The following is a 20,938-nucleotide window of genomic DNA, read 5'->3' on the forward strand; positions in this document are numbered from 1 at the left end:
GGAAGGATAATGTAAACTTCAGGGAGGAAGGGAATTAGATAAAAGAATCTGTGAAAGTGGGAACAATAATGTGAAAGGGAACAGACTGTGCTGGTGAGATCTTTTGGCCTAGGTCTTGAAAAGAATTCAGAATATGATCTGCAGTCTCTGTCTTTGTTTGGGAGCGGGAAAGGGAGTTTTTCCATTTATGGTAAAGTGGAGTAATAAGGTCATTGCCCCAGCTGTTAAAATATTTTAAAATCTACTTCAAACTCATTATTTATTTCAGTGTTGAAGTATAAACTGTTGTGGTCAGAAGAAAGAGAGAAATTGGAATTGATCCAAAAAAGTGGGGTGAAAGCATGATTTATGCTTCCCTGAGAGGGGATGGGACTGCTAGTCCAGTCCAACTCATTCTCACTGGTGACACTGGTTTTTAGGAAGCCTCTTTAGATATAGCTGTAAGTGATACAAGGTTCAAATCTGCAAGGGGAACTTGGAAGCCTCCAGCAAAGCCAGGGATAAATAGGATGCATATTTTGAGTCTGGAAGTGCCTCTGAGGGTGGCTTTGCAAAGCACGTGAGGACCATGGCATGCCAAGCATCTCTGGCATACACTCAAGAACTGACTTGTGTAAGGCAATGTTTCTGCAGAAGGTGGACAAGGCCACACAGGAGCTCCTGTACCTACATCTGCTTCAGAAGCCACGTTTTCCTCATGGTACAGAGTAGCCTACAGTTTGCCTACTTAGTTATTTCTGCATAGCACAGTCTTCACATTCATATCTACATATAACCTGTTCCAGATGAACAGCAATAACTTTCAGCATTGGGTAAATCTCTTTGTAAGATTAATTTATACTTGTGCTGTCATAGACTGGCAGTAGCCTTAGACAATCCTCTATCATGAGGCTAACTTGGTGCCTTACTTCTGCTCTTGTGGCACAGCCAATTTCATTTCAGTGTATGTGAATTAAGGAGAGTATGCTCTAATAATATTTTACATTTACAGAGCACCTCTCATCCCAGAGTACTTTATAAATCATGTATAGTCAACACCACTGACCTTTCACAGTCTCGTGAGAGCAGGAGAGCAACCATTTTACAAAAGCAATCAAACCGCAGGAATTTTTTCTCTATAATACTGGGGGGAACCAATTAATTACAGAGTGTATTTTATGTTCCCTAAGCTACGGCTTCAGTTTGTAAAGACCTTTATTAAAAATTTCCTCAAGATAAAATGCATGATCCTACATTTTGTGTGTACTGTGAACAAAGAGCTAATCCATCTTTTCCAAGACTGGACCCCTGGAAATATTTCACTCTTGCCTCTAAACGAACACAGAAGTATCACTACTTCTATACCTTAGCTGTCATTTTTATCTGTAAATTGTCATATTTTCCTGCAGAATCTGTCCAAAATCCTGTAGTCTGCATTTCCCTCTGCTGAGAATCCTCCCATCTCAGTGTGAGAGGTACAGCAAAATAGATACATCAGGAAACCTATTTAATTGCTTTTGAGGATTTCAAATGTAGCAGCTCTTCTGGGTATCCAGCTGAAGAAGTTCAGGATGGCTATGCAGTGGGCCAAGGTGTGCAGAGGAGAGATGAGCAAGGCCAAAGGAACAAGGAGGAGGAGGACAATGGCAATGAGTTAAGCTTCCTGGCATTCAGTGCCCCTTCCCATAAACATTAAGAGGATGATCTGAAGCCTACTGAGATCAGTTAGCTTCTGTCCTTGCAGCACTGGAGCTGTGGGGAATGGCAGTGGTTGCTGAGGGAGCAAGCGAGGTCCTTTGTCTGCCAGGGCATCCTTCTTGTGATGTGCAGAGGCTCAGCTTATGAGCAGGACTGCCTTGGTGGGGTCAGATTCCATCTATTTACTTTAACAAAAAAACTCCAGGGGAACTGCTGTCCTTATTTTTAAAGAAGAAAATAGACATGCAGCCTGTTCTAGTACAGTATTTGCCAAAGCAGCCATTCTGGAGGTTAATTTGGGCCTCTTGTTTTAAAAGGAAGGACAGCACATTTCTATTTTAGTCGTACAATTCAGCAAATGGATTACAAAACTGCAGTTAACTGTGAATGCCATGGATGGTAACTCAGTTAATAGTAGATTAAAAGAATCTTTAGGTTTTCAGTGCATTGTTTTGCCATTTATCTCTCTTCGTAGCTTGTCTGGATTTAATGTGGTTTATTCCATTTAGGAGCATTACTGATACAAACCCCATTAAAGCAGGCATTATAGTCCTTGTTTTGATTAGCACTCAAGGCCACTAGATAACGATGCTTAAAAAAAAAAAATCTCGTGTTTCTCTCATGGTCATTAGCACTGTGATCACCACCAACCTCCTTATGACTGTGTAAGCTTTTTGCTTTTTCTTTCTAAATCCCAGAGCCAATTGTGAATGCCTTTAATATGGTCTGTGGCATTTGAACTGTAACATTTATCTCAAAAATAACAGTTCTTGCTCTTTCAGTGCTCATACTTGTAAGTAAACGGATCTTTGTGTGTAAGACTTGTGGTCAGAATCTATCATTACTAGCAAAGCTATTTTATTGGGGTGATTTTCTTTCATTTTGTTTCATGGTGAGGTTTTTCTAGACATTTGGATATGTACATGTTCTTCTCAAACAACACTCTGACCAGGGAAAGATATTTGCACCGCTCCTACCAATATAGGACCAATTCAGTCGCTGACTGATACGGGCAATTAAAATAATTTCCTGACATCATGTTTAAAGCAGTGACATGTAATTCTAGGACAAAGCCTCTCAGCACCTCTTTCCAACACTTGTCTGCACTCAGAGGATGAGCAGCTGCTATTAATTGCTAACGTCTTTTGAGGGTGAATGGCCGTTTTAGGACATGTTATTAACTCTGTGCAAATTTTCCATCGTAGTGTACAGAGCTGACCTCACATGCTGTTCCTTTTGTAGGTTTTAGTTTTGTAAACCAAAAAGAAAAATGAGAAAAATTATGAGTTTGATGAGTTAGGGTTGGCATCTGGAAGGATGGGGGATGTCCATGCTCTGGCCATAGTGAACAGACCCCTCACCTTACAGGTGTGTTAAGTTGCAGGTCTTTAAGGGCAGAAGGCTAGCCAGGACAAGTAATATTTCTAATAACACAGCAGCTTATTTTACCAGTATTGCTGCATTTTGCCTACTGTAGATGAACACTGGTGTACCTGAAAAGAGGCACTCACCCTAGTCTTCGTCCTTTATTCCTACAGACCAAAGTCACCCTGTGTTTTCAGTAACTTGCTAGCTCTACGTGCAAGAGCCCAGCAGTCTCCTGAGGTCCTTTGAGCTGCTCATTAAAGCCTCAGAGCAGGCTGAATGCTCATCTTCATGAACATATTTCTATATAGAGATAAAAATTGCCGCCTTTTTTTTTTTTTCCCATCTCTTCCTCCTGAAGAGGAGAAATGTGTGCACAAAGGAAATATAGCATACAGAACTTCATCATAAACTTGCTTTGGCAAGTTTCTGCCATATTACTACTGATAGTGTGTTTCTGGATGTGGCTATGATCCCCCGGTCCCAGCTTCAGCGTGTAGGGGACTTGTGGCGGATGAATGGCCATCAGTGCCCAATTTATAAAATACTAATTTTTGTTGGACTGTTTCAAGATTCTCCAGACCTTCTGAGCACAGAAGCCCTTTTTGCCCTTTTATCATATTGCAGCCCAAGCCAACTAATCTGTACTCCTTTGGTTAGGGCATTTTTTGGCAAATTTTGCTCACTAGAGCGTCCAGTTCTGCTCTATTCCTACTATTTGTTTTGTCTAGCCTTGCTCAGGGTAGATAACTAATGCAGCAGTTAAAATACCATCATATCAATGTTCTTTACCAGGGATGGAAACCTGCTTGTCTCAGAAGCAGTTACACGTGAACCAGGCTGAAGTATGAGCTTCAGAGTGGAATAACCCTGGATTTAGTATTCAACCAGTCCACACTAACTGGATTTTTCTGTTACTGTTTTTACCTAGATAGTTGCTGCAGGTAAATAAAAGACATCTCCCAATTTCTCAGTTTCTAAGAAATAGAAAAGAACCAGAACTCTGGAAGATATTATCTTAAAATCCATTTTTAAAAATATGTAAATCCTCACTTGTGAATTCCTGATAAATGCAGAATAAATTTCCACAGTTCATGATTTCTCCTTATTTATTTAATTTATATGCCATTATAACTGTGAATGAGGCTTTACAAAACCACAGGGACACAATCTTTCCCCAAAGGAGATTGCAGCTGAAATTAGACACAACACGTAACCAATGGCTTCAATAGACAAAGCAGGATTACACCAAATAAAAATGTTTTATATGGTGTATACTGTATACATTGTAAGCTTGTGATAATACAATTATTTGGAAAAGACCTGATTGTCACCCCTGAATGTGATGGTTAATAACAAAGCTTTGGAATAAAGCCATCATTATTGTTTGCTGGTTTAAACCAGAAAACCTGAGACACTAATGACTTGCTTTCCTGAGGGCAGCTTAATTGAAGAGATGGATTTAATGGAGGATCTTCACTTCATTTTTAGGCCCTTCTTCTAGACTAGTGATACTGCCTGCCTTGCATGTTTTATTACATGACGAAGGTAGAACGTTTTGGAGACTCAATCAGGACTTCCACAGTTTCTTCACCCTTCATTTTGCATACACGGTAGATTCCTCTGAATTTCAAGTGAAGGAGTATCTTACTCCACTCATACAGAGCTCTTCTACTATTCAGTTACAAGGACCTGTATAATATTTTGTTCCTGGGAATAAGCAATGATTGTGCAGTAGTATATCATTGTTTGAGTGTTCCTCAGTAGAAGAGGCTACCATTCACATGTAAATTGTATCAAATCCTCAGGCTTTATTTTGACATTTGAATATCTAGACCTTTTGTTTAACAAGACTTTGGATAACTAATTGAGGTTTGGCCACTGTTTCCAGAGGTCTGCTAACATAGCGCTCACCTCATCCCTTCTCTGCGCATCAGTGGAGGGAGCCACATGGGCTGGATGAGGGGCATGGGGCTGGAAACCTTGCCACCTTCTCAGCCCCTTCAGCAGGCAAGAGGGGTTAGTGCTTCTGCTCACCTACCCCACAGGATTCTGGTGTGGCTAATGAGTCAATATTTGCGCAGCTCTGTGAAAACACTTTAGAAGTGCCAATTATGAATTATAATTATCTTGTGAAGATGTTTGGGAGTCCATGTTTGCATGTTGATTCAGGCCATGGGAGTAAGCTTTTCAAATAATGGCTCTTATTTAAATTCCTTACCTATTCCTTATCAGTTGTTGTGTGGGGTTTTTCTTAAGGATGATGAGAAATATTAGTTTACCCTCAGGAAAGACCAGGTCTGACGGTTTTTAGTAATGAGTTATGTACTTAGGCACAGTAGGTAAATTTACAAACCAAGCAGGACGCACTCAGAGATCGATTCTTTCTGTTTGGTAGATGTTATACACAAACCATTCAGCAGGATGAGTCTGCTGAGACTTTAAAACAAATACTTCTAAGTAACATTGCCATAAGCATGGTAATACAGTGGCAATTCCTGTTTTAAACTCTGCAGAGTTCCTACTTTATTTATATCCCATCTATTTACTGAAGTGTAATAGATTTACTCTGGGAAGAGACTCAATCTCAGCAGATATACACTGAAAGATGACATTTAAGTTTCAACTTAACTTTTACAAAATAGTGACTAATGTTTAGCACTAACTGCAGGGCACTTAGCTTTTTTTTTTTTCTCATAGCAGCACACCAGTATTAAAGACAAAGCAAGAAGAGCCTACAAAAGAAGTCCATGACCTGACTTACTGGAAATTTCCTGTTACAGCAAGAATACTTCTGGTTTTTTCTTAAGGTCTCTGAATTTCTCGAAGCTTTATAAATGTTGCTGGGCTCTTTAACTGGATAGTAAAAGGCTTTGTTATTTATTCTACTTTTGCATAAAGTAGTTGGGCAAATAGTTGCCTGTAGTGCAGGTTTAATATTTTAGTGTGGAGATGTGTATGTTAATGTTGCATTAAATAAAAAGAAACCTAGAGTTGCATGTAATTCCACAGAGAGGACAAGGTTCTGCCTGCAGTTACTATACATGAGCAATTGGGAACAGGCTTGGGCCAAAAGTTCCCTTCCTACCTATCTCTTTGTGGTAGCATAAAATTTTAATGGGGAAAAATTACAGGGAAATGAACACTTTTTTAAAAAATGCTCATTAAAGGAGAAGAACTTTTTTTCTGAATAGGGGTCTTTTGATGGTTGTTTGCTAATCTTATGCTTACACATGCATTCTGTAGCTGCACAGGGATGTTTAACACGTTGTTGATATGAGCCCACACATTGATGCTCCAGCAGAGGGGTCTTAAAAATTCATACGGTGACTAGATTCATGTGGTTTTATTTGCTGCTTTTCTTTTCTATTTGGGAGTCCTAAGCACCATCAGGTAATTAAACATTACAGGGTCTGTGGTAGTGAATGTTCCTGAAAATCTGGACATTCATTTTTCATCCTGCCAGCTGGAAGGAGTGTGATGCTCTGGCATTGTTCTGCTTGAAGAAAAGTGTTCTCCTGATATTAGACTAAAATGTTTCATCCCTGCATAAATCTTTATGGCTTTCTGAGAAAGATTTAGTGCTAAGAGCATTCAGCCTTCTTTAGGAAATTATTGTAGAGGAAGATGCTTGTATCTGTGTAACAATTAGCATGATATTACTGGTATGAGATTGAAGTGCAAAGGAAAATTCCTAAATTTAGGCAAATACCTGTAAGGCATCCTCAAGCCCTGTTACAGTCAGCGGCAAAAAGGGCCCCCTTCAGCTGCCCATGCAGAAGCAGCTGGTGCCATTTGAGATACCTTGGGACATTTTTCATAGCCTCTAAAAGCTATTTGAGAAGCATGAGAGTTTTCTGTAGGTCCTGTGCCAGGTCTGCCAATGGCATTCAGATGCAGGTTTCATCTGCCCAGAGAGAGGGTACTTAATGCTGTTTTAAATGGCAAAGGCTATGCCCCTCGGCCCCCAGCTACCACTTCAGAAGGGGATGAATGTCCTGCAGTTCCTGCAGCAAGTTGTCTACCTCTGTGGACATAAGTGCACAGACATCCAGATAGCTTGGATGCCCTTGGGCAGCTCAGGCGGTCCTATCTGCAGTGTTTAGGCAACTAAGTAGCATTCCTGTGGCCTGGTCAGCTACATCCCTTGGGAAGCTCCATTGCCTTGTAGCCCCTCAGAACATGGAGGCTCAGACACATTGTTTGCCCATAGACACACTTGGGCATCTCACACATCTCATGGTGGGTGGCTGACTCCCACCCATCGCATCGCGCGTGTGATGTTTCACTGAGCCTGCAGTGCCACATGGGACTTCATTGATAGGAAATTAAAAACTATGGAAGGGTTGAGAGGAAGGAAGAAAGGAGAGAAAACTGTAGTTGCTGCCCATGTTACTGCTCTGCTGTGCTCTGTATCTCAGCTGATGAGACGTGCTGTGGATTTGACCCATGACCTCCCTGTCCTCCAATCTCATCTGCAGAGCCACAGAATGGCAACACAGGCAATCAAGCCAAGTCAGAAAGCTGCACCAGGGGGAAATCGTTGGCCCTGAGTCTTGATCACTGGGCAGCACCACCATAGTGGAATAAATTGGATGTCCTGAAATGGGTCAAATGACTGTCCTTCTGAGGCAGCAGTAGGTACTTTATGGTAACTCACTTGTTTTCTCCATCTTTTTGCGCTGACCTTTGAATTTTCCATGATCACTTTGCCTTTTCCTTGCCTTTGCTTCACCTGTGTTTGCCAGCAGTGCTGTCTTTGCCTATTAGCAGTTGTGCACCAGCTGCTGTGCTTTGTCTTTTTTTTTTTTTTTTTTTTTGCAGTTTCTGTGCAGATTTTGCTGGCTTTTTTGCCTCAAACTGTTTTGCTGCACGTCAGCATTTTATCTGTTTGCATGCGCTAGGGAGTGATAGGAGCCACAATCTATTTGGGTCAGTGCATGGCTGTGTGGAACCATTCCAAAATGAGGGATTTTCTAAGAATAAATTTTCCCTTGCTAGTCTGGTTCTCATTCTTGCCTACATTATATCTGTTAGCTCCTTTCTGCTATTTTTAGACTTGCAAAACTGGGGTAAAGAGAGTGATGAGTCTTTCTGTTGGTTTTGCTTTCTTTCAGCCAAACTCAGTCTTGCGTTTCTCCTGTTGGTTGAATAGCTCATGGGAATACATAGCAATGCAAGTAGTTTGGCAGCTGCCCCAAACTAAGGTCTGTGGTCATGTGTTACAAGCCAGCTGAAAATTCAGAGAAGGCTCTCTAAAAGGATGGCACAGTTGTTTTTCTGAAAGTAGCACGTCAGTTTGATGTTGTGTCTAAGTAGCTGCAGAGCTGGATGACCTCTGCTCTTCAGGCAGTTAGCCAGCTGTTCATCGTAGTTGAGAAGATCTTTCAACAAAAGGAAAAAAACATTTGCTATTGCTGCCACCAAGTTAACCTGTAAGTGTTTCAGCTTTCAGTGGCTAATGGTCACCCTCTTGATTTGGGAATGGTTTCTTTGAAAACTGTTTCTTCCTGCAGAATCTGATTGCTTTACAATAAAACTGTATCCCTAAGTGATGGAAAAGCATAAAAAAAAGGTGTTTTTTCACCATATAGTGTTAGTGTATCCTTTGTTAGTGTATACTATATCCTACATAGTATATAGTGTCCTTTGAAATGAGCCACATTCAGGAGGGTATTACAGCAAGCCTGAGCATGGCAAATTTCTCAAAGAATAAAGATAAAGCAGATGAAATCCAGACTGCTTGGTGAAGGAAAATCAAACCTGAAAAGGGTATTATAGCAGTGATGTAATGGTAAATTGTAAAAGATAACTAGCTGTTGAAATTGCTGGGGGGTGAGGGGTGTATTGTAGCTGTATATGTTCTTGAGCTGACTTCTCGTTAGTATTAATAGGCAATAGCTGAAGTAATCAATATATATTGATATCTGTACTGGTACTTTTATAAGGAGTTTGTGTGATTTTGTTTGATCGGTATATTATTACAGAAAAATAATTACTGGGAGAAGTGCTAAACCGAAAGTGTTGTCCAGGGTGAGAAATACTCAGCTAATGTCCTTGTGGAGCTGCGGCAGCACTGGTGTGGCCTCTGGAAAGGAGGAGACGGTGGTTATGGAAGGAGGAAGAAGGCTTCCCTGGTGGTAGAGGGTGGGTGAAGGTACGAAAAGGAAGCAAGACAACAGAGATCAAGGCTTCCTGGCCATGCAGGAGTGGAGACAGTAGTTGCTTTTGTGGTGTGCATGCACATTGTGGTTGCATGTGTGCAGCTAAAAGACTCTCTCAGCTCTTTGTGAATCTGACTACTGTGCAGAGGTTTTGAGCCTGCTTTCTGCTCTTCCCCTCACACATCACCAGTCTGAGACTGTTCTTCATCTTACCTGGTCTGTCTTGGTTGCTCTCCTGTCCCTGGAGAGCAGTTATTCTTGTATAAAGTATGGGGATTTCATCAAATTCCAGTCTTATTCTTCTCCTTCAAAACCTTAACAAGACCAAGTTCTATGGGGATAAAGAAATGATTTGGGTCAGCACAAAAGCAAAACCTGGAAGAAGAAAAGTCAGGCTGGTTACTGACTCTGCAATGTGGTGCTCTGCTTGTCCTGCTTACCAGCAATTGCTTCTCTGTCACCATGCTTTGGCAGCTTGTAACTCAAAGTAGTAACTCAGACTCCTTGCAGGAGGCATGATGTATTTATTCTTCGATCTGCAGTGCTACCTATATTGTAGTGCTTCCTGCTAAAATAAGGTTAATGATAGTAATGTGGGAAAGCACAAAGGCAGGGGAAGTCTTGCAGCATTGGTGATGCTTAAATTGCAGAAAAACAGATGCCAACAGGCAGCAAAAAGAACTGACTGGAGGAAAGGGAAGAAAGTTGGTGTTTTTTTAGTCATTTGTTATTCAAGTTTGTAAGCTGTAGGCCAAATTCTGTCTTCTGAGTCTTGCTTAGGTGGAAGAGGGGTGTATGTTTATTAGGGATCATGGTTTATTCTTGTTGAGGAAATGTTCTGTTTATACCAAGTTCAGATTGCAAAGTGGTAGTAGATGATACTCAAATGGTGAGTTCCCTTTAAACAATGTGAGAAAGTATGCATTTTCTGAAGTCCATTTCCCTTCACAGATAGTGTCCTACCATTAAATATTCAGTAGTCAGGAGAAAGAGTCCAACACTGTGACAGGCAACTGCGTTTGCTGGGTATGTAAATGCGATACTCATATGTAGCTTTATGGAGGGTTTCTTTTCCACAGCGTATGAACTAAACTTCTCATATCGAGAAGGGGAAGACCTGGTTTTCATTAGCTGTGAAGACTTTCAGGATTACATTAGTTGCAGTTCATTAGATCTTATAATTGTATTTGCTGTGTGTCATGATGAGGGAGTGAGGGGTTTGGGTGTGCATGGGGGGAACCCAGCTTGTAGATCATTCCCACAGGATGTATAATTAGCTTCTCCTGCCTCAGTCCATCAGGATCAAGCCCAGAGTTTTTTATTTCCCTCTCCATAGGATAAAATGTGCCGTGTGCCAGGATGCTGGTGTGGGGAGCAGGAAATGGTTGGATTTATTTTGCCTCACTACCCCACGCTGTTCCAGCTGGCAAGAAGAGCAGTGCCTGCACCTCAGTGGGGAGGTGAAGCTGCAGGGTGTGCTGGACTATCACAAGCAAATGATGTTTTCATTTGCCCCAGCTCTGCTTCCCATTGAAAGGACAGAATGACATCATCATGTTAACATCAGGGAGAAATTACAATGAAATGGTGCAACAACATGAGGGCGTGAAAAGTCCTGGTCTGTCAGTGCTGCTCCCACTACACAAAGGCCACATTTTCTATTCTGATGTGTCAACCGAGGAAGTCAACTCAAAGGAATGCATCTGAAGCCCTTTCCCAGTGGGTTACCTCACATTAACCTCCTCCGCTTTTGCCAATGATTTATAGATCTCTCCTCTCCTAATTCTAGGTGTCTGGAAGTTCACTGGTCTGTAAGAGAAGACTGGGTATGACCAGCTGTGAAGGCCATTCTTAGTCTCCTCTGCCTTAGAAGGTACTCCTCTCCCTGCAGGCAGAAGTTTGTCTTTACTGACCATGCAGACAATTTAGATTATTTTTAAATGACTGAAGTTAAGGCAGCACCTTTCCTCAAGGACCACATGGCTGTGTTTCCAAGTTGAAGAAGATCACATAGGTGAGGCACTGGCAGGGGACCCCAGGTAACTGGGAGCAGTTCTCATCTCTGCCAAAGAGCTCTTCAAAAACCACTGAATCCATCTTTGTCTTGGGCATTTCTTTTTTCCTGAAAAGGGAGTCTCTCCTGTGCTGCCTTGGTCTTATCTAGGTAAAATGTAAACTCTTTAGGACAGGGACCATCATCAGCAATGAAGAAGGCTTTTGCACATATATATGCACCAAATATTTAAGAAAAGCTGGCATTTGTAATGAAATACAAATGCTAGAAAGTTAAAAAATAATTTTACTGAATCAATTAGAGTGAATAACTAGAAATTTGAGCTTGAAATAGCCCTTCAGCTTTACAAAGCACATCACAGGCTGAACACTGTTTTCTTAAAATTGGTGTGTCACTAAGTCACTGACTGCTGCCTCTCTTCCTGTGGGATATTATACAGTTCAATTCTCACTAACTCCTTTCGCTTCAAGATTATTTAATCTTGTATATAATAGGTCCCTCTGGTGTAATTTGTGCTCTACCTTATCCCTGCAACACTCTTGTCTTCCAGACTTTTGTATGTATAGATTATATGCTATTTTTGGTACTCAGTAATCTGGGCTTTTTAGATTTAGGGCTGTAATGTCCTGACAGTTGGATGCAAGGCACTTTTTAAATTTCTCAGTTTTGGTAGAATTAATCTAACTATTAGTACTGAACTGTTGGCAATCTAGAAGTGAAGCATCAGTGGAAGTCATTTAGCCTTCTCTTGTGATGGGAACAGAGGTGAGATCTCCCAGGTGAGATCCCGTAGATAGCATCTGGGTGAAGAGAAGCCTGTTTTTAGAGAAGTTGAATCCCACTCTAAGTATGAGCTTTGTTTTTTAAAAGAAGTTCCGACTTCTTCTTTAGCAGCATTTCGTTGGGGACAGTCAGAGCATTGTGGTTTGCCATTGCATATTTTGCAATCTTCTGTATTTCTACAAGTTCAGGGTCCTTTGGAAATTGGAAGTGACCTCTGGGAAAGTGCTGTCTGTCTGTTGTGCTTCATGGGCCTGATTCAAACGTCAGTTTGAGAACAAGTCCGATTGCCACAGGTTTTAGAGGTCTTCTAGGTCAGATGACAGAAGCAATCTCTGTGTGTGCCCACTTCCCAGGCTAGGAGGAGTTTCTGTGTTTCCCTTGTTACCTGAGTTTGCAAAAGGGTTGGTCAAAATGTTCTTTCACTGCAAAGACTGAAAGGGGACTTGGGATGGTAGAATTACATAAACAGCAAAGTGCAATTATAAACAGGCTGTGCTGAATATGAAATAGCACCTCGTTCCAGGAAAAGCAAAGATATCAAGAGTAGTTGTGTCAGAGCTGGAAAGCACTTCACAAAGACAGCTTTCATTTCTATACGCTCTAAAGTATGCAGTAATCGTGGTCTAATTACCTCACCGCAGCCAGAAAGCAATATGGGATATTGTGGGGGTGTGGGAAAGGGCATAATATGCTACAATTAAGCTGTAATCTTTGGCATGGTCACTTATCAGATAAAGCTCTTCTGCTCTTGCATTCTAGACAGTCATTATTTGGCTGCTCAAGCCTGGGGAAAATATGTGGTGGTGTTCCTAGGAGCTGTTTCACAGAGGATTCATTATCGGTTTCTTCCTCAGCAGCTGGCCAAGCCCAGCCAGCTCTGCATTTGCAAGCTGTGTCCACGGTGCTCCACTTTTCCCTGCTTCTGCTGAGGGTTTTGTACTGCTGGCAGTGGAATGGGGGTAATGTTATTACCCACCATGGAAGGAATTTGTGAGCTTTAAGTTATTAGTTTAAAAACCTGTTTGCTCAGGACCTGATTTATAATGGAAAATAGCTTTAGCGGAGATTTGTGAGCATGTGGTTTATACACAGAAAGACCTTGTGAATGTGGGAAATAAATGTGCTAGCTACATGACAAGTTAGGTGCATAATTATGCACATGTATTAACCCTGGGATGCAGACTATGTTTCACGGGGACATAATCATGTTCACATGCAATTATGCTCACCTTCCTTTGAAAATCTAATTTTACAGTCTGCCAGAAAACCTTGCTAGTGACATCTCTTATGTTCTGAAATCTCCACCATTTTAATGGAAACTATTCCACTGCCTTGAAGCAAGCTCTTGAGTTCACACACTTAATTGTTCACACAACTTCCCTGATTCTTCCTGCTTTCACAAATATCTTTCTGAGGAGGAGAAGCAGCCTGCAGTGCAGGCTCATGTGGAATTGCTAAAATTCTAGTAGCAGTACAAAGGAAAGCATGGAAAGAGAAGTCAGGTCAACTTTGAATATGTTGACCTTGAGGTGATGTGGTCTGACAAAGGCATGAATGAGTTGATTGGAGTGCAGATTGTTGTGTAGATCAGCACTGAATGCTGCAAAAACCTTTTTTATTTTTTCTGCAGTGCCACAGATAGCTGTTTTCAGAGAGACTTGGTTTCTCTTTAGGAGAAGTTGAGACTTAGAAGGGGTTAAAAGTGACCAGTGTTTTGGGCCTGTTCAGTTTTGTCTTAGATCTCTTTTTGCATTATAGAGCACACATATCCTTTGATAAGCCAGCTATAATTTCTGTAAAAGTAGATACAGTGGGGAATTAGATCAGAACCTCATTATTCTGCTGCTTCACAAAGCAGAAACATGAACTATTTTGAAGGCTTACGGCACACAGTTTCTGCAAGGCTCATCTGACAGCCTGCAACAGCAGCGCAGTCCATGTCAGTAATTCCTTCCAGCACCACGCTTCCAGGACCAGGCCTTAATTATGTGCACATCTGGTCTTCACTGCTTGGAATAAGATGTGTCTGTCTTTGACTGTTCTCATTAAATGGGTGCTGCCAAGCCAAACAGCTCAAAACACAACTGCAGCAGAAGAGCTTTAATCTGTTGTAGGGAAGGATTTGTCCTATTTTAAGTGCACAGGAACCCCAAAAGTGAAATGCAGTAGGTACTGCATGAAAAAGGTGAGCTTGGTCTTAAGGTTTGTGTAGTTCAGTACTGGATCTGCATACAAGCAGCTAGAAGCCAAAACAAGGCAACACAAATGCAGAAACAGTAGCGTAAATTGGTCTTACAACTTTGTTACAGGGCATTTGGAGAAACTTCACACTCTTGATTCTAGTGACACTGTGGTGGTAAGAGATGTTCCGTTAAGCCCAACCTCAGTCCTGTCACCTGTTGTCTCCAGAAGCATTTAATTGCAATTACGCTTATCCTCCTAGCAGCAATTTAAAGCAAGGATAATGTTTGTGTATTCAGGCTGTTCCATAATGTTATCTATTTTAATGTAGCAATTCCTGAGAATATCTGAATTTTATCTTTCTGATAAAATTTCAATATCTCTGTACTTAAGTACTTATGCATGCTTATTGCTATTTTGATATCTTAATACAGTTTTTTTCGCCTGTAATAGAGGTGATTGCCCTTGACAGCAGACAACTGGGAACTGGGAGAAGAGAGAGCAGCTGGTGAGAGGAGCTGGAATGGGTAGAACACTGGGCATGTCCTGTGGTGGAGTACCAAGAGAAGGGAAGGAGCTCTAGCACAGTGGGGCTGAGGTCAAAAGGGGACCCACTGTTATCAGATGTTCAGTCTGAGATTTGAAGGATCTGCTTTTACCAAATTGGAACAGCAAGGCAATGGATTGCCTTCCTTTGGGTGTTTTCTTTAGGGTGGCCTGAGGATGTCACATGCAGGGATGTGTTTAGTCTGTGGACGCTTGGAGATACACTGCACCCACTGATGCCTGAGCTTGGTCTGAAGTTCCAGAGGGAGTTTTCTGGAGAGAGAGTAAGGTAACAGGACCTCATTGGGTCTCCTGTAGGATGCTGGCTTCATAGAGAAAGTCCATTTCCAGGATATGGAGGAATAAAAGATGGAAGGATCTAGGTTCAGGAGTGTTATTGCACCTGCAGGACTGTTTCTGCTACTGCCTGTTCTTCATAGCCCAGGTTTCTGTTATGGTTTCGTGTTTGAATGACTATGTTTGCAGCTGGATGCAAACAAGATGATGATAGTTTCATACTTCTCAGCTCCTGCCTCAGTTTGTGGTTCCACATATCTCGTACCTCACCATTTTCTGGTTTAACACAGCTCTTGGGGGGCTTGCTACCAAGGCAGTAAAAATCTCATTTAAAAATTACAACCTTCTTCCCCGCTCTCCTCTCTCCTTCCCATGTCTGCACTGTTGAGATGGAAGGGATCTTCTGAACCGGGTGATCTCACTGATCTGTTCTGCAGCTTAGCAGTGGATAGCCGAAGGCACTGGGAGCAGGAGGGGAGGGAAGGAGAAGAGAGAAGTGGGAGACTGAGCAGCTTGAGAAGGAGCCCAATAACTGAAGCTCTGCACAGAGGCAAGCATGTGAAGCTCCTGGGCAGTGCCCCTGTTAGCCAAATCGGCCTGACAGCCCGGGACAGGGAGTCGTGATCCCACAGCCCTCCCCAGATCTCTCCTGTCCTGTCACATTTGGCTTCTCGCATTCAGAGTCACTTGGTTGTCAGAATAATTTCTTCTCTTGCCTTTGCTCCATCTATAATTCATTAAGAAACCCAGAGGGGTGAAGCAGTCAGTTTTTCCCACTCTTTCCCCTCTGGAAGATGCGGGCTGAGCATGGTTTGCAGCAGGACATGAACGAAGCAGCCATAAAACCCAGAAGCTGAGAGGAGGGCGGTGGGAGAGGTACATGCTGCGATCTCCTGCCAGGCCACCAGGGCATGGTGTCTGCCTCTTGCAAAGCACATCCCATAAACATTCTGCCATAAGCTCAGGCAGATCTTTGCTCAGAAAACCCAGGTCAGATGCTGGACGTGAAGCACACTGGATCTGTCAGTTCCTGAGCTTCAGAAGAAGTTCAGGTTTCAGTCCAAGCTTGTGCAGCAGCTTCCCCACTAGTTAAAATTTTCACTCCACGTGCTCCCTAAAATTGCAGCCTGTATCTTGGGCTCAAAACTGCTTCACCCCAGATACAGCTTTTTCTTGTTTGGTTTGGCAGCAAATTTATACTTGCATGTTGTACACTCTCTACATCACCAGCCCTGGCTGCACTGCCTCAGCTCTACTTTATCCCTCCAACAGCTGCAAGGAAAAATAACGCATTCTTCACTGTGGAAGTACAGGTTATGCAATGAAATATCTGTCTTTCTGAAACTGCAAATGTAATTGGGCATTTAAGTGCAATTTTGAGGAAATGGCTACGGGTGTTGTTTGTCATATAGGTTCCACTAACGGCAAATATTGATGTCTAAAAAGCAAGAGAAAGTTCCCACAAGTAGGAGAGATTTTATTCAATATAGTGTAAGGATTGGTTTTCTAAACTGATAGTGGCTTTGAAATGTGAATGCAAAGTGCTGTTTGCATTTTGGCTTCAATTAAATAACCAAGTTTCTTATCCAGGTATTCCAGGCTTGTCTCTACTACTCTTTTTTTAGACTTTGGCGGCACCAGCAACCTGTGTGCAGATTTCTGTGGAAAGGGCGCAGTGCAAGAAGCCTTCATCTTAAAAGATCATCACATACAAAAATAATAATAATTTAAAAAAAAAAAAAAAAACAGTTCGGTTGACCATTATTCTTTCCTAGCCATGTCTCTCTGTAAACTATTCAATTTTGGCAGTCTTCAAGGGTGGAGGTAGGTCTTTTTGAAGCCCAGCAGAAGAATGGTCCCATGTAAACTTCATGGTTTGCATCCAGCTCTGAAGCACCCCCACCAGAACCACAGATCTCTGTCCCCGAACGGAGAGATTCACCAGAGGGCAGCACAATATCGCTTTATATTGTAAAAGTAGGAGTTAACTATTTCAGCTCTATAAAAGCTTGTTGAAATTAGCCACTTGTTGTTCCATAGCCGTGATTGCAAATAAGTTTACAGCTGGCCTCTGAGGCAGCTCCACAATCCCTTGTATTACATTAACGTTTTAGGGTCCAGGGATTCACCACATGGAAGCAGGGGGAGTCCAGACAGTTGTGTTTTCAATGTATCTCTCTGACAGGTTTCCCTCCAGGGCTGGTCAGGGCACCCGATGGGTGCTTGTCCAGCTTCAAGTATTTTAGAAGCTCTCCTGTGTTAAAGGCACAAACCTGAATGAACACTATTATAGCCTCATCATTTGGGAGGCATTAAACAGTAGGAGTAAGCCCTCTGATGGCACTTCATGAGAAGGGTTCACAGAGGGTGAATGTAGGCATGCTTCTTTTGTATTACAATTGTATTTTCTTCTGGTTGTCCTGTATGCTGAGCAGTTTCTAGGTCCTCTAGCACTTATGCCAAATTCTCACCATTCAAGGAATTAAGCGGTGTCACTGGTTGCATCTAGCCTGCTCAGCTTCCCTGACTAAGGGCTTCGTGCATCATCAATCTATTCCAATTTATTACTCTATTCTGCTTGCACTGGTAACTGGTATCTCCAGCAGTTGCCTCCCCTGGTTCAAGTGCTGCTGTACTTTTCTGACCTTTTCTGACCTCTTTCTGTCTACTTACAGCCAGAGCTTTGGTATCTGAATTCCTGCTCTTTTGCTGTACATTAACGACATCTTCTATCTTTGGTCATTCTCTTTGCTCCATTTAGCTTCTGCCTGGTGGGATGTCTGGTATCTAGCTTCAGTCTTGCACTTCACTCCTGACATCCACGTGTAGGTCTCCCTTGAATCTCTCCCTCTGATCTCACTCCTTTTTAAGCTCAGTCTGAACTCCATCCACTCCTGCTCTTCCCAACATTTCCTCACTCTGTACTGAAGTCTTCAAAGATACAGCTTTTCCATGGAGCTGCTCCCCATGCATCCTTAGCTTTCCTTGGATCAGCTATTATCTTTATATAAAGGCCAGCAGCCATAAGTATATATAATAAAATAATAACTTTTCCTACCATAGTAGCTTACGGTACATTATTTAGTCGTATGAGAGTAGTGTAATATTGTTTTTCAGAGTAGGTATAAATCATGAACTTGGAAATTATTTAAATTATATCTTTCAAGACAACTTTGTGTCTACTTTTAAAAAAATGTATTTGTGATTCTGGTTTAAGAAAAAAGAAAAATATTTTGAAATCTCTGTTCTCTTTCATTTATTTTTCTCTGACCAATATTTGAAAAGAAAAAAAAAAGATAGAAGTTTTCTTTTTCTTTTGCATTCTCTCTTTTTATTTCTTGGGAAGACTAAGGGAAAAAAAGACAACAGAAATGCTCACAGAAGATTTGGTTTGGTTTTCCATTTTTTCACATTTTATTTTCATGTCGTTTTTTTTCCAAGGAAGGAAGAAAATGAGTATTTTTTTAAAGGCAAAAGGATGTGAAAAAGAAGGCAAAAGATCTTTTAAGAATAATTTTTAAAAGCTTTAGCAGGGCAGAAAATTTTTTTGAAAATTCATGAAAATTAAAAGTTGTAAAGAAAAACACTTCTACTCAAAACACTCAACAAAGGTTTGGAGCTAATTAAGGCAGCACAACTCTACAGTGTGCTTTGTGGAGTTGTCTGAATGAGGACAGTCAATCGCCTCTGCAGGAATCCGTCCCAGTGCTCAGTACCCTTGCACCTCATCAGAGAGGTCTCTGTGGGCATTACACCAAGTTTTCTTCTGACTAAATCTGACTCAGCTTCTCTTAAGGTGTCTCCATTTCACAGTCAGTGGTGTGACTGTGGCTCAGCATAGAAAGAACCTAAGTTTTGCTTTACAATAGGGATGAGGCAGGGCTGTATCAGATTCACATCTGCAATATGTACAATTTTTAGAGTTGGCTGCCATTGCTTTTAAATATTTAATTTTTCAAACTCTACCAAGATAATGACAGAGGCACATTGCTTGCTAGTGGTTATTCCCAGAGAGTGGTGGCTCTTTAATGTTGGTGCTCAAGGCTACCAGTAAGACACATCTGTGCTTTGGCAAGGTGTGACACCTACTCTTCCCATCATGTGTATTGGTTTGGAGAAGTCACAGATTATCTGGCTTTTTTATAACTTGGCCAAACTAGAAATATTTAACTATACTTTGAACTTTGTCTTTCCAGGATTGGCAACTTTTTCCATCTTTTGTTTGTTTCTTCCCATTTCAAGTTATTTCAATGCCATTAATATGTAAAGGAAAAAAATTATCCACCATGGATAAACTAGTAAGAATTGGTTCTTCTTAGAAGGTGTCCAGAAGTCTGATCCTGCATGCTAGAAACCAGTGAGCCCATTTTTTGTAGGAACAGGAATGTTATTTGTAAGAGCTACCCAGTCACATAGCTTAAGTTTCTTCTGCTGACTCACCAGATTTCCTTTGATGTGAATGGTCTTTTTCTGAAAATTAATCTTTTTTTCTTGTAAGGTTTTAATAACAAAATGATGACATGGCGAAAGCCTGTAAATGGACTTTGCATAACCAATTCCTAAACTACGGATAAATTGGTATCTTCAGCAGTGCAGAATGAAAGACACCTTTTTAATTTTGCCATGTCAACAATGTATTACATTAAGAATATGTATACAATTTTAGAATGTATTGTATACCAAAACTGTTGGAAATAGATGATCTTTAAGGTCCCTTCCAACCCAAACCATTCTGTCATTCTGTAAATACCGTTTACCCGGGATGTCTCTCCATGCACTGATGTGCTGTAGCAAAGGTTGTGTTTGTTCAAGTTCTTGAAAACCACTTTCTACTTTTCTTGTTAGTTGTTTTCTTAGACTCAGGTGGGGAGAAGCAAAAAAAAAAAAGCTCATTATTATTACTCTTCAGACATACTAAGAAGAAAATAAGCATTTCACATGGAAAGACAACTAGAGCTGATCCACTGTAAGATAGGTTTTTGTGGTACTCCTTTTAAAGACTTACCTAGCATATTGGTCACTGTATGTCAAGCACCAAATCACGTGGAGGCAGGAGATATTAAGAGGGAAGGAGATTAATGCCTGCTTCAGTTCTCTTTTTGGCCTATAACTTTGCAGAAGTTGTAGTTGGTTTTGAAAGCTCGCTTTTCAATGAAGTTAACAAATATCACTGCGAAATACACTACTCTGTCCCTCAAAGAAGATTTATAGTCTTTTTCCTCAAAATAAGAGTGCAGAGATACTGTACTACCTTTTATTCATGTTGAGATTGTAGATAAGTAACAGCTTGTGTTAATATTTGACAAGGTTAGTTCTATGTCACTGTCAGAAACATAGTTGAAAACCTCTTTGGCTGGCTGGCTGGTACTTGAAACTGTCTTTTTGTAAGATCTGGATTCGAAAATCTCTCCTGCCAGACTTGTAGCTGTCAGATTCATTATCTTCAAAAATTTATGTTAACCTCTTAATGGTGTTTTTCTTTCTGCAGAAACAGAAGGTGCACACAGCACAGATGCCAGCCTTGTCCAAGGAATAACCTCTTCATCCCCAAGTGACTCCAGCTCCTGCGAGTACCATGGGGCCAGAAGGTGGTTTCTTAGGCAGTGGACAGGTCCACATCATCCTGTGGGGAAGTTTAGCAGCCATGACAACACTCTTGTTCCTCACTTTCCTCATCTTCCTCTGCTCCAGCTGCAACAGGTAAGGCTCAAGAGCTTAGCAGGCAGAAATGGTTCTTGAGTCAAATAGTGTAGGGATTGAAATAGCTTCACTAATAACTAGTTAGAAAGACATAGGGAGCACTTGGGTACAGAAATAAAAAAGTACAGTACAAAATGTGTTTTTGGAGCAAACCTGAGTTTGAACAGTTCTGTTCATTCTGAAATCTAATTTTTCTTTTTTCTTTTGCTGT

At 41.3% G+C, this 20,938-nt stretch overlaps 1 protein-coding gene across 11 annotated transcripts in view; it reads left to right on the forward strand.

Moving 5' to 3' along the window:
- The window catches only part of PAG1 (phosphoprotein membrane anchor with glycosphingolipid microdomains 1), a 113,093-nt gene that overhangs the window by 68,705 nt on the left and 23,450 nt on the right, over positions 1-20,938 (forward strand). For 8 of the 11 annotated variants that reach the window (XM_030492228.1, XM_030492233.1, XM_030492295.1 and 5 more), the window contains one exon: positions 20,516-20,727. In XM_030492228.1, coding sequence (XP_030348088.1) covers positions 20,603-20,727 — 125 coding nt within the window. In that variant the 5' untranslated portion in view covers positions 20,516-20,602. Of the gene's footprint in view, positions 1-5,742; positions 5,853-20,389; positions 20,412-20,515; positions 20,728-20,938 lie in introns of those variants that run through there. The other 3 variants (XM_032920053.1, XM_030492271.1, XM_030492287.1) reach the window with 2 other exon arrangements.

Source organism: Strigops habroptila, chromosome 1 (genome assembly GCF_004027225.2).
Source record: "Strigops habroptila isolate Jane chromosome 1, bStrHab1.2.pri, whole genome shotgun sequence".
Lineage (NCBI taxonomy): Eukaryota > Metazoa > Chordata > Aves > Psittaciformes > Psittacidae > Strigops > Strigops habroptila.